The 13,041-nt window shown below is 39.2% G+C and overlaps 1 protein-coding gene across 3 annotated transcripts in view; it reads left to right on the forward strand.

Annotated features, from left to right (window-relative positions):
• LOC103473149 (drebrin-like protein A) overlaps window positions 1-12,804 on the forward strand; it is a 19,501-nt gene extending 6,697 nt beyond the window's left edge. The window contains exons 1-19 of one of the 3 annotated variants that reach the window (XM_008423140.2): window positions 1,019-1,123; window positions 1,274-1,404; window positions 1,488-1,543; window positions 2,631-2,743; window positions 3,464-3,538; window positions 3,634-3,774; window positions 4,949-5,026; window positions 5,107-5,258; window positions 5,339-5,393; window positions 6,991-7,068; window positions 7,137-7,288; window positions 7,369-7,423; window positions 8,022-8,087; window positions 9,244-9,352; window positions 10,007-10,177; window positions 10,553-10,621; window positions 11,636-11,730; window positions 11,915-11,987; window positions 12,563-12,804. In XM_008423140.2, the coding sequence (XP_008421362.1) occupies window positions 1,055-1,123; window positions 1,274-1,404; window positions 1,488-1,543; window positions 2,631-2,743; window positions 3,464-3,538; window positions 3,634-3,774; window positions 4,949-5,026; window positions 5,107-5,258; window positions 5,339-5,393; window positions 6,991-7,068; window positions 7,137-7,288; window positions 7,369-7,423; window positions 8,022-8,087; window positions 9,244-9,352; window positions 10,007-10,177; window positions 10,553-10,621; window positions 11,636-11,730; window positions 11,915-11,987; window positions 12,563-12,705 (1,881 nt within the window). In that variant the 5' untranslated portion in view covers window positions 1,019-1,054 and the 3' untranslated portion in view covers window positions 12,706-12,804. Of the gene's footprint in view, window positions 1-1,017; window positions 1,124-1,273; window positions 1,405-1,487; window positions 1,544-2,630; window positions 2,744-3,463; window positions 3,539-3,633; window positions 3,775-4,948; window positions 5,027-5,106; window positions 5,259-5,338; window positions 5,394-6,990; window positions 7,069-7,136; window positions 7,289-7,368; window positions 7,424-8,021; window positions 8,088-9,243; window positions 9,353-10,006; window positions 10,178-10,552; window positions 10,622-11,635; window positions 11,731-11,914; window positions 11,988-12,562 lie in introns of those variants that run through there. The other 2 variants (XM_008423141.2, XM_008423143.2) reach the window with 2 other exon arrangements.
• The last annotated feature ends 237 nt before the right edge of the window (window positions 12,805-13,041 follow it).

Below are 13,041 nucleotides of genomic sequence, written 5' to 3' on the forward strand. Positions count from 1 at the left end.
AGGATCTTTGAGCCTTTCAGTGTGGTACCATGACAGAGTGCTATTTGTGCACTAAATCCAGTCAGGGAATTTTTTCACTGCTAAATATTCCGCATTGAACTGATCAATATCATAATGAAGCGGATGCGATTGAGAATGGCATCTACACACCAATGAAGAGGTGGGTAAGAGTCAATGGATGCTGAGACTCACCTTCTGATTAGCTAAAGAACGGCAAACGGAGAACTTCTTGGAATGGATTACTATATTCTAGCAACTGAATTACAGTCTTATCTTCAACAAATGCAATTCAGCGCTAAAAACATTTGTCACTACTGGACTCAGAGAGGTAGAGAACACATCTCTACTGCTCTAGAGAACAGTGGAGTGATAAATCAGGGTTCTCTGTCCAAGAATCCCTTGAATGAACCTGGATTTTGAATTTCCCAAGAGAATTTGAATGAGTGTTTTGTTCAAAGTGTAAAGTTTGGAGTAGAGGTGGTGTACAATCGTCTTTTGGGTTTGGTCCTTTACTTCCAGTCAATAAAGGACCAAACCCAGTACAGCATCCCACTACATTTTGAACAATTACAAACTCCTGATTTCGTGGGAACAGTTCACACATTGCTCCATGATCAAGTCTGGATGTTTGCCTGTCGAATGTAGGAACATTTGAAAGTCAGCACATCAGCAAACTGACTGTGATGAAATTATGTTACTTAATAAAGTATTTTTTTCTTAAATCATGACAATAAGTGATGAGTCAGGTGTTCTTGTATTTTTATAATCTACTTGATTTTCAGCCCAGGTGAAGACCATCCATCCACAGTATCATTTATTCTCACTCCTTGTTGTCTCAGACTCTTATGCCAGCTCTGTCCAAACTTGTTTTTGGGACTTTTGTTCCTTGTATGCACAAAGAATGGCAGACAATAGAAATCAGTCACACCCTTTTTGCTTTCCCTCAGATCACATGATGACACTTCCACCAAGACTGTCAGGCCAACTCTGTTTTCAGGATACATTATATCTACAGTCTAGCAAAGCTGACTCAGTGTAAGCAAAATGTGTTCTAATGGTCAGAGGAAAAGAGATGTGTTTCTCTGATGAGAGGAGGTGTGGAAGTCAGAGGGGAGGAACTTGTGTAAGAATGCAACTCTTCAGGTTTAAATCCACCAACCTGACTGGTCGGACACATCACCGTAGATCAGAATCTTTCTGAAGGATCACAAAAGTCAGTTTCTTTCCTCAAAGTGTGGAGGTTTTCATTCTGCTTTGCTCTGTCTTCTGACAGCATCAGATTCCCTGGCAACCTGTGTGGACTCTGGAAACCTGGACTACAATGGCAGTCAACCTGAGCAAGAACGGTTCAGCTCTGATGGCCGCCTATAAGAAGGTGGTGGATGCCAAATCGGACACGGACTGGTAAGCTGGTTCTGTTGAAAGCAAAAGCAACAAGACCTTCTTGTTTTCTTCAGTTGAGTCATCTGTTAATGTTGTGCTTTCAGGGCTCTGTTTACCTATGAAGGCAAAAGTAACGACATTCGACTGGCAGAGACAGGAGGTGAGAGCTCATGATGATCTATGGATCTACATCGCTGTGATGTACAATAGGAAAAACAAGTATTTGATTCTGCTGGACCACTGAGCTTCCACACTTTCAGAGACTGGATAGATCTGTAAACTTTATTGTTGCTATGCCTCAACTGTGAGGGACAGAATCCAGAAATAATCAAAAAAATCACATTGGATGTGTTTTTATTTTTCTTCTAACTGGAATGTTAGAATTTTACAATCTATTTATTTATATATCAGTCCTTAGTTTGCAGCTGCTTCACTCACCATCATTTTTAAATTTCTGTCTTCAGTACATTGTCACTTCTCATAAACCTGCCTGTTTAGATTGCTGAGGTGTCTTGTCCAACAAGAGAACACAATCCCACTGAACACACTTCAGCTTCACTTTTTAGTTGAGCTCTTTCTTTACAAAAAGAGGTCAGAGCAGTGCCCACATTGCTACAGACAAAGCCCAGTTCCTTTATCCATTGTCCTCTGCAGGCTCCCATCACTCCTGAACAAAACACCAAGATACTCAAGTTGGGTTAAAAGTAAATAGAATGGAACATTCCTCTTAATCTGGTTGGGATCCATGGTCTCAGACTGAAATGAGTTTAACTACACCTATTGATGTTTGATGATTTGTTTGGGGTGATCTTACATTTGAAAGAGCCTGTCTATTACTTTCCTGTGCAATTCCACTTAAAAAGTTCTCACTTCCAGCAAAGTCTGGATTTCCCCCCGTTACTCGGATTGTCTCCGGTTGATTTATGACTGAGCCAATCAACGAATAGAAGGATAAGTTGTGAACGATGACATCAAAAGGTTCTATCTTATAAATGCATCAGAAATTTAATGTTGTATTAGAGTGGTGGTTCTCAGCCCTGGTACTCGGGGACTTAGGTGTTTGATTACTGATGCACACCTTACATCTGCAATTTAAATGTTTTTTGCTTTATATCAGGTCTGCTGGAACAGGAAAACATCTAAACCGTCAGGATAGTAGTCCTGCTTGGTCCAGTGTTGGGACCCACCGTATTAGAGAAACATAAGGTCATGTTAAATAACAGACTCCTGTTCTGGTGTGTGTTCAGGTGGAGGGTTGGAGGAGTTGGTGGAGGAGCTGAACAGTGGGAAGGTCATGTATGCCTTCTGTCGAGTCCCAGATCCTAACTCTGGCCTGCCTAAATATGTCCTTATAAACTGGGTGAGTCACACACACACGCACACACACCTACACGCACACGCGCACACACACACACACACACACAAGCACACACACATGCACCCACACAGATTCCCATACAACAGGAGAAGTTATTAAAATCATTACTACTGTAATTTTCTAACTATTGCGCACACCTAATTTTAAAAAGAAAAAAAATAATTGCACATATACACAGCACTTTTCTATGATCTGCAGCCAGGATTCCAAGCATGAGATATTTACACAGAAAGATTTTTAAACTTTCATTTAATTATTTAGCAGTGACATACATGAACTATAAATGGTTTTTCAGAACAGGGTCTGTAACACGGCTGCTCAAAAAAATACAGTGGCCTACCAGTAAAAGTCACTGACCTCTATCTTCGGCTTCCTCCTGCACAGAAACCACTAAGTCATCTTCTTTAACAGGAGGATCTGCTTCTTAATGTTGAGTCAGGTTGTTTGGATCGGATACTTAACCAAGTCATAATTTGAAAACTCCATTTGTTGCTTATCTTATGTTGTCTTAGATAAAACTTTGTTTCATGTGTCAAAACGTTAAAGTGTGGCAAAAAAGCTAAAGTTGAAAAGCAAGACAGGCTGGTTTTAGCTTTCCAGTTAATTCACAAAAACATTGTGACATACGTTTTCATTTTCTGTCAATAATAATGCAAAACCTGATGAAAAAAACACGTAGATTATGAATGTCTGTGTATGTAGACTGGTGAAGGGGTGAAGGACTCTCTTAAAGGAATGTGTGCCAACCATCTCAGCGCCATAGCAAATTTTTTGAAGGTAGGTGGGATTCTGCTATGTTGTGATGGGATGGTTTGAAAGCAGTTACACTTCCTGTCTCCTTCCCTCTAACGTCTTGATGTGACTGATCTTAGGGAGCTCACGTTACCATAAACGCTCGCACAGAGGAGGACGTGGAGCCAGAGACCATTTTGACTAAAGTCGCAAAAGCCTCCGGAGCCAACTATAACTTTCACAAACAGCAAAATTACATCGATGCACCAAGAGGACCAGTGGTGAGGAGACACAAAACTCTCAAAGACATACTGTCTTTCCTGTTGTTAAGAGTTCTTGGTTCAGAGTCAGAGTTTCAAGATATTTTACATATGATATTTACACTTTTTAAATTCTTATGTTATCAGACCCTCATAGGTTCCGTCTTTGTCAGCAATTTCACAGCTGCTGTTCAGACTTTATCACAGACACGGTGAAATCTTAACACATGTTAAATGGCCTGTGCTTATTATCACTTTATCAAGATCAGAGGACTCCAAAGCGCTTCACGTTACATTCATTCATGCACACTTTCACATGCTGATGGGCGTGGCCACAGCAGTCCTGAGGCAGTCTGGCTGCTATGCATCAACAGGCAAGGCGGACACAACGAGACACAAGAGCCGGAATCGAACCAGCAACCTGCCACTGCAGTATTAACCCCTCCTACTGTCACCGCCATCGTCCCATGAGTTTCAGAAAGAGTTCCATTGGAAGGCTTAGGCTTAGTTGAAACATTTAGATTTGATGCAACCAAATACTAAACATAAAGCCAGTTATAGACAGTCTAACTAAATCAACCTAATATAGATTAATTAGAATAAATCGCTAAGTAAAGGAAATTACACAAAAAATGTACTCATCCATAGATCGGATGATTCTCAGACTTATTTTTCTTTTTCTATGAAAAAGAGATTTTGAAGTGTTCTGTAGAATTTGCGGATACAGTATGTACAGTTCATGTTAAATTGAATGACCAATGTGGAATTCTTTTGAAATTGAGAACTCCTCAGAACATGATTTGATGTGTATTAAGGATGATATTTCAAGATAGTACTTAGAGATATAATTTGCATTTTAAACAGTCTAACTAAATCATAACCTTTCAGTTTAAGAAAGGTTATACTGCATGCTGCAACTCCAACTTTTGTTTTTTTGTTGTTTTTTTGGGATTTGCAACTTTGACTGCAACTTTAAAAAAGGTGGAGCAAAATCAGTAACTGTAGGCTGCAACAATCACAAAACACATTGCAACATCCTGGAGAGACTGACTGTTGCTTCAAGTGTGATGACTCCACCTCTACCCTTCGTTTTGACTATTCTTTTTGAGTACTAATCTTTGTGCTCAGCACTTTTTGCCGGTCAATGTAGAAATTTTCACATGTTCAACCAATTTCTCCTTTACTTGTATACCAGGGTTCTGTGTACAGAAAAGTCAATGCTGTGGAGGAAATCCAGCAAACCAAAAAGGATAACTTCTGGGACCAGGCTCAGGTTTGTTCCTTCAAACACAACCAACAGTCTTACAAACACAAGCATCTGCATCTGTAAATGTGACAAATGTCTTTTCTCAGCGGGATGAGGAGTTACGTCGAAAGGAGGAGAGAAAGAGAGCAGAGCAGGAGAGGCAGAATGCAGAGAAGGAAAGGAGGGAGTTGGATGAGAAACAGGCAAAAGAGAGGGAGAGAAGAACGAAGGACAGAGCTCATCAGATTGAACTAGAGAGGTGARTTAGAACTACACAGTAACATGCAAACCAAGCAGCTAAAGACTCAGTGGGGATGTTTGTATGTTTGTACATGGCAGGACCATTCAGAAAAAAAGAGATGAAGAGAATAGAGATGGGGAGCAACAGCGACTGGTGAGTTAAGCTGTTACCTTATGATGAATGGTTGGTAATAGAGGTATAGTACTGCATATTTTGATGAAGATCTGATATCAAGTAAATACAATGCCAATATACTGATACACTTTTTGTTATTTTATTTTGATATATTATCAAATGTCTGACATTTAGGTTTTTTGTGGTTTTTCATTTGAATTATTTTATTAAAACCTGAGACATATATTAGACAAAGTTTATGTCAACAAAATACTTTAATAACTTATTAATATTAAAAACTAAGCAAGTGTTTGCGTATTTTTTTATAGATAAAATGCAAAAAATTCTAATTTGAGAGAAAATTAGAACAAAATCTCTTTTAAAAGTAGCGTTAAAAAACTACTATAAAAAATAAGCGGAAGTTTCAAAACAGAACCTTAAACTAAAACAACAGTCTGACTGTGTTAGTATCAATCCAATACTGATACTGGCCTGGTATTAACATTGATGTAGACACTAGAAATCAATATAATACATGAGTTTTAGTGAGGAACGCCGAGTAGCAATGAGCTTTTATACTGGGGCTTTGGTGGAAATGACTAGGCAGCCAGAAGGACACAATGGGGCCAGTCTGCAGCCATCACTGGGCAAGAGGCTTGGTTCACGCTGGACAGAACGCCAGGTCACCACAACTGGTTTTGTTGCAGGTTCATTTTCCACAGAAGAGTGATTATTAGGAATGAGCTAATATGACAATTTGAGCCAATCAATCAATCAATCAATCAATCAATCAATCAATCAATCAATCAAGCAATCAATCAATCATGTATTGCACATTTCAGCAACGAGGCAGTTCAAAGTGCTTCACATCACAAAAACACAAAATAAAAAGTCATAAAAACATACAGTCATCAATTGAGAAACCAGTGACAAACAATACATTTTGATCTGTGCAACATCAACATAATCACTGTACATCAAAATATTGGTCAATGTTTCATTTATTATGGTTATAAAGCAAGTCTGGACATGTGGGTTTTTAGTCTAAATTTAAAGGAACTCAGTGTTTCAGATGTTTTCCAGTTTTCTGGAAGTTGGTTCCAGATGTGTGCATAGAAACTGAATGCTACTTCTCCATGTTTGGTTCTGGTTCTGGATGCGGAGCAGAACCAGAACCAGAATCTGAGAGGTCTGGAAGATTGATAAGACAACAAAAGATCTTTAATGTATTGTGGTGCTAAACCGTTCAGTGATTTATAAACTAACAGTATTTTAAAGTCTATTCTCTCAGTCAAAGGACTGTAGAACTGCTGATGTTCTCCATCTTCCTGGTTTTAGTCAGAACTCCAGCAGCAGCGTTCTGGATCAGCCGCAGCTGGAGGATTGATTTGTTAGTCAGACCTGTAGAGACACTGTTGCAATACCCAATAATAAAACTGCTGTTGGTAGTATTTACCAATATCATATATATACGGTATTTATTTCCCCAAACTTTTGACACTGTGTAAAACTGACCACAACACCTACATTGCTTTTGCATTTGTTTTTACATACTAATCTTTGTGCTGAGTACATTTTTAGAGGAAATGTAGAAATTGTCACATGTTCACCAGTTTCTAATGTGCTTATATTGCAGGGTTCTGTGTACAGAAAAATCAATGCTGCAGAAGAGATCCAGCAAACCAACAAGGATAACTTCTGGGTCCAGGCTCAGGTTTGTTCCTTCATACACAACCAACACAAGCATCTGCCTCTACAAATGTGACAAATGTCTTTTCTCAGCGGGATGAGGAGTTACGTCAAAAGGAGGAGAGAAAGAGAGCAGAGCAGGAGAGGCAGAATGCGGAGAAGGAAAGGAGGGAGTTGGATGAGAAACAGGCAAAAGAGAGGGAGAGAAGAACGAAGGACAGAGCTCATCAGATTGAACTAGAGAGGTGAATTAGAACTACACAGTAACATGCAAACCAAGCAGCTAAAGACTCAGTGGGGATGTTTGTATGTTTGTACATGGCAGGACCATTCAGAAAAAAAGAGATGAAGAGGAACGAGAAAGGGAGCAACAGCGACTGGTGAGTGAAAACATGAAGGATGTGACTGAAGGTCTTCAAGGACTATTCCAGGTTGGTTCTCTCTGGGAGGTTTCCATCTGCCCTTGTCCTTGTCCTAAATCTAAAGCACCTATGGTAAATGCCATTTATCAGCTGTTCAGGTATCTGCTCATCCAGCACATCTGATCGATGTACTGGACATTAAAACATCCCATCTACACTCTACATCTCAGCTTTGCTGCCATTTGATTTCTCTGGGGATGAAAAGTAGACTTGAACCAGAAGGCCTGGGTGGTTGATACAACAGCAACAGGTCTTTAATGAATTTAATGGTGAACCGTTCAGTGACTTATAAACTTTTAGAAAGGCAAAGAGTATCAAAGTGAAAACTGAGGATGTGAAAACAAAACAAGTACAGTAAGTAATAGTTGTGTTACATTTCCACTGTGTGTGGATTATCTCTTCCTCATTAGTCTCCCCCCAGTCAATGTTTCCTGTTGTTAAGAGTTCTTGGTTCAGAGTGAGAGTTTCAAGATATTTTACATATGATATTTAAATTTTTTTTAATTCTTATGTTCTTCTGCAGATAATGGATTTAATGTTCTTGTCCATGTTGTAGAATGAGCAGGAAAATTCGAAGAAGGCAACAAGAATCAACGCTGCAGCATCTGTGCAGAAAGCTAATGTAAGTATGGCTGACTGGCTGTAGCTCATTAAAAACACTTGTATTCACTAACCACTGAATCCAGTTATTCAGATCCTTTCCATGAACACAGGCGTACAGAATCCAGCAGGTAGTCATGCAGACTGCTTCTCAAATGTGTGGAATAAGTCTTGAAATTTCCTCACTACTAAAGATTCCATCAGGCTCACTGGACTCTAGAGCAGTTGAGACATGTACTCTGTACTAATGAATTATGCGACTGTCTGGGTTTGGCAGTCGCCATCTAAACCGTACTTACCAGACTGCACTGTGGGGTGGAGTTGTCTTTCAGGAGTTGGGCTTAGCTCTCTAGTTACAATGATAGTAACTGTTAATACTGCAGCTAACAACAAGGCCTTCCCGTCCAACATCAATGTCTGACCTCACATATGCACTTCTGGAAGAATGGTCAAGAGCTCCCATAAAACCATGTGGATGCTATGCAACATAGCGTCACATTCAACCCTGTGGATCAGGAGTGTGTCTTCACATGTGTGTGAAGGCAGATGAGTAAATATTTTAGGTAATTTAGTAACTGTAGGTGTCCAAGTTGGATTCTGCTGTTTTTCCAAATGTTTGCAGGCAGTATTATGTAAAATCAAACTTTCTGACCTCCACATCATGTTACAAAGTTATTCCCTAATCAAAAACATACCTGGTGTGTTACCTTGATAGTTCTGTGCATGTTTAATCTTCATGGCAACCATTCAGCTGTGCAAAACACCTGCTTGCACCTCGCCTCGCCCTCAAGGCGAAGCTCCTCCTCAGGGATTCAGTTTCTAAGCTTCTGCCTCACAGAGCAGCCCTCCCTCACTGAGCTCCTTAAAATGGCAACATGTGTAGGAAAAATACATAGTACTGCCTCTTTAACAATTCAAAATACCACTTTATCCAGCAGGATTAGAAAACTACACCACAGTGACAAGTTCAGAACACTCTGAAATCGGAGGTAAAAATTGTGGTTAAAGCATCAGACTCTAAAGTCATTTTAATATCCTGCACTTTTTTGCAGGTATTAGACAATTTAAAAGCTTTTTGATTGGCTGTTTCTCTTTACATCTAAATGTACCATTGTAGATGATCTCTCCTTTAGATTTTCAGATTCTAACAGGTCATGTGTCTTTTCTTTCATTCACAGGAGGCAAAGTCACTGATTTCTCAGAGAGCGTTCAATCCCAGAGACATCTTCAAGCAGAAGGAGCAGAGTTTTGAGGCCAACTCACTGTCTCCTGTTACATCCAGACCAGGTCAGAAACACAACAAACTGACACTCAGAGGGGGCAGAGCACATTGTACCTAAGTAAGAGTAGCCCTACTTCAACATATTTTTACTCAAATAAAAGTAAAAAGTAGCCGTCCAAAAAATGACTCAAGGAAGAGTAAAAAATATCTGGTAAAAAGTATTTTCAATTCCAGAGTAAGTGATAAATTTATCAACCATTTAATATTTAAAAATTACATCATCAGATGGACCAAAATATATAGAAATTGTGATATTTTAATGACCAAAATGACAATAATTCATATAAGAAACAAACAAAAAAAAAACAAAATCAAGCAAAAGAATAATGTTCCAAATCAATTTCTTTCAATATAAAACTTAAACAAAAACTGCAGGTCTGTGTTTGTGCCTGGTGAATTTTTGGTTAAAACATGTTTGTTCTTCATTCAGTGGATAAAGAATCCAAAGATTTTACTGAATTAAGAGCGATTTCATAATGAAATTACTCAAGTAGAAGTAGAAAGTACAGTGTAGTAAAAACACTCCTAAAAGTTATTTTTTTCAAAAGAAAGTTACTCAAGTAAATGTAATTGAGTAAATGTAACTTCTACAGTACCTCTGCTGACACTAAACCACCTGCAGCAGAATGGATGGTTGATGTTCCTGTTTTTGCCCTCAGGGAAGCTCCAAAGTATATTTTTGTCTCAGAAATTGTTTGAGCCTGAAGAAGTGGTGAAGCCTCAGAGTCCTCCGCCGGACGTCCACTACCCAGTGACCAACCCCTTCTCCTCAGCTGCAGCTTTCTCGCCCACCCTCCAAGAGACGGTGACTTCACATGAGCAGCCTGCAGGTCAGACACACTTCCTGTTGAGCTCTATATATGCAGTAATTTAATCATGATCATTTCCATTCAGGTATCATTAGCCTGGTTCAGATGTCAGTAAATTGCTGCCAGAAATACTGCAGCAGTTTTCTGCACTGAACTTCTCTTTTTGAATAGTTTGTGTTTGGATAATTCGTCTTTTTGGCTGTCGCTGCTGATTATCTCTACATCACAGTTAATCTGGTGGTTTTATTTTTGCAAGTATTTTTAGACCTACATTTCCTTTAAGATGGCTTCCACTAAACGCATCCCAGCTACTTATGGCAGCTGCGCCACCGTTAGCGAACCGAGGCTGTACTGTGTTGAGTTGAATGTTTCCGTTTTTCTCCTGTCTGATTACAGAGGGCGGTTCCACTGAGGAGGCAGAGGGGTCAGATGAGTTTGATGATGATGCAGATGAAATGACTCCAGGTATGATGGCTGTTACATCACCAAACATCATGTTGACCTTTTACACCCCAAAATGCATCATTTGTGTTTTCCTTTCAAGTTCTGTTATACATGAGCTATAAAGCTCAACACTGCTAACACTCAGTAGGAGGTCAGTCAGTCAGTCGTCTGGATGGTTGTAGGTTTGATTCCAGATTCCTGTTGTCACACGTTTAAAATAAAAATTTTGTTGTGCTTTCTTTCTTGAATAATGACAATAAGGATTTACTTACCAATAAGCTGTCTTAATGGTAAGTAAATAAATGTTTGTGTATGTGTGATTGGTGAGTATGACAGGAAAACCACAATATCAGTTCACTCCATTCACCATTCAGGCTTCATTTTAGAAAATCCAAACTCGTACATGGTTTTCTTCCAATTCAATTAGTCAGAAATTGTAAATTTAGAGTTCCCAGTGCCAGGAAACTCTAAACCCAGTTAGTCTGCTGAAGAATGAAAAAATATACGTTTTTATGGCATCTCATAGAAAAGAAAACAACATTTTTAATTTCCACACTGAAGGAGCCAACTGGTTAAAGAAATTGCTATGGACAACTGATGCTTACTCATGAGTTTACTGCAGCATCACCATTAAAAGTTAAACAGCAATATTTACATAGATGTCACATAGAAAAAATGTGGAAGTTCGTTTTTCAAAGACAGATTCACACCATGTTATTCACATATTTATAATGATCAGAGTTCCAAATTAAATATTTTATTCATAAGCAAACATCAGTTTCTCCCAAGACATACAGTATCATTTCTGGTTGTTAAAAAATGATATAAATTATTTTGCAAGGCAGCTTTAAGCATGACTCCAAGCCAATGAGAACAGAAGCCTTTTGGTTCTCCAGGTTCTACCTAAAGCAGACTTCTAACAACCTTTCTGAGGTGACAGTACGACCAGACAGAGAACTGTCCTCTGTATCTGAAAACGTTTTCTCTGTAATTCCTCTGTTGCCATGTTCATTCATTCCTGTCATTCTCCCACAGCTGAAAGTCCAGTACAGCAGGATCTGTACCAGAGTCCAGATCCAGTTGGCACTGCTGACCATCTGTATGAGAATATTTACCAGGATCAGACAGAGGTGAGTCTGCTCTGTGTGTCAGAGGATGGATCATACCTGGACACCCCCGAGTCTTTGTGACCCGTCTGGATGACAGTAATGGGGTTTATGTGCTTCCAGCTTATTGTCATGGTTTCCATATCATTTGCACATATTTCTCTGTGTATGGAGCCTTTAAATATAATGAAATGTTTTTGAATTTTAGTCTCAGAACTATAATAATCCAGGTGATGGAGAGCAGCGGTACAAGGCCAGGGCTTTGTACGACTACCAGGCTGGTAAGGAAACACATCATGCTTGTCTTGATGTTGGAGCTGCATTGATACAGATGACTGTGACGCTGCTGCAGAGTCCCTTTACAGTTTACAGTTTAAACTCCCTCACTGTTTGCTCCCTGCTGTGTTATTCCATGTTGCCCCTCGTCTCATGTTCTGGTTTCCAGCTTTTGTAAATGTTTTGGACTCCATTCATTAAATCGTGGCTCGTATGACGTCCCGTTCTGCTGTCTGCACTTTGGTTCTACTCCTTCCTCCCATCTGACAGTTTAAAGGCAGACTCAGTTGATGTGAACCTTACAGACATTGAAGAATGTAAAAAAAAACAAAAAAACTCATTATTCTGGCATTTAGTAAATAGAAATAATTTTGGTGACTCCAGGTGAACTCAAACTGAGATGTCCTTTTAGTAGTGTATGTAAACTCCTGGTTTCATCTGTGTGTATCCAGATTATTGCTTAAATGTTATCTGACAGATCAGTCACAAAAGTATGCAAGTTATAAAAGTTAAATGAAAGATAACAGCATCTGGACTTTCCATTTTTTCCCTCTTACCTGGATTGTCCTGTCGTCCACAGCTGATGACACTGAGATCACCTTTGACCCGGATGACATCATAACAGAGATAGAGATGCTGGATGAAGGCTGGTGGAGAGGCTTTGGACCTGATGGGAACTACGGCCTGTTCCCTGCCAACTACGTGGAGCTCCTCAATGACTAAACAGTGGCAGTCATGATATGAAAATGGATTATTAACTTTTTCATGTCTTTGTTTACCACCCGCTTGGAAAATAAATGAATAAAATGTTACCAATCTTCAGTCTCACTCTACAATGCTCCCTTAAAGGAAACTGCCTGTTTCTTGTTAAAGTTCTTGTTCAAATCAAATGTGACCAACACTCTTGGTTGCAGAACAACAATGTTGGGTAAAAATACAACTAATCTGAAATAGCATCAGCAGACAAGTTGCCCAGAGCCCCATGAAAAACTAAGAAGTTTAGGGCAAACATATTATTAGCTAATATTGTGTTCTTTACTGCACTGTGTAAAAAAAAAA

The sequence above is a fragment of the Poecilia reticulata genome, linkage group LG12 (assembly GCF_000633615.1).
Source record: "Poecilia reticulata strain Guanapo linkage group LG12, Guppy_female_1.0+MT, whole genome shotgun sequence".
Classification (NCBI taxonomy): Eukaryota; Metazoa; Chordata; class Actinopteri; order Cyprinodontiformes; family Poeciliidae; genus Poecilia; species Poecilia reticulata.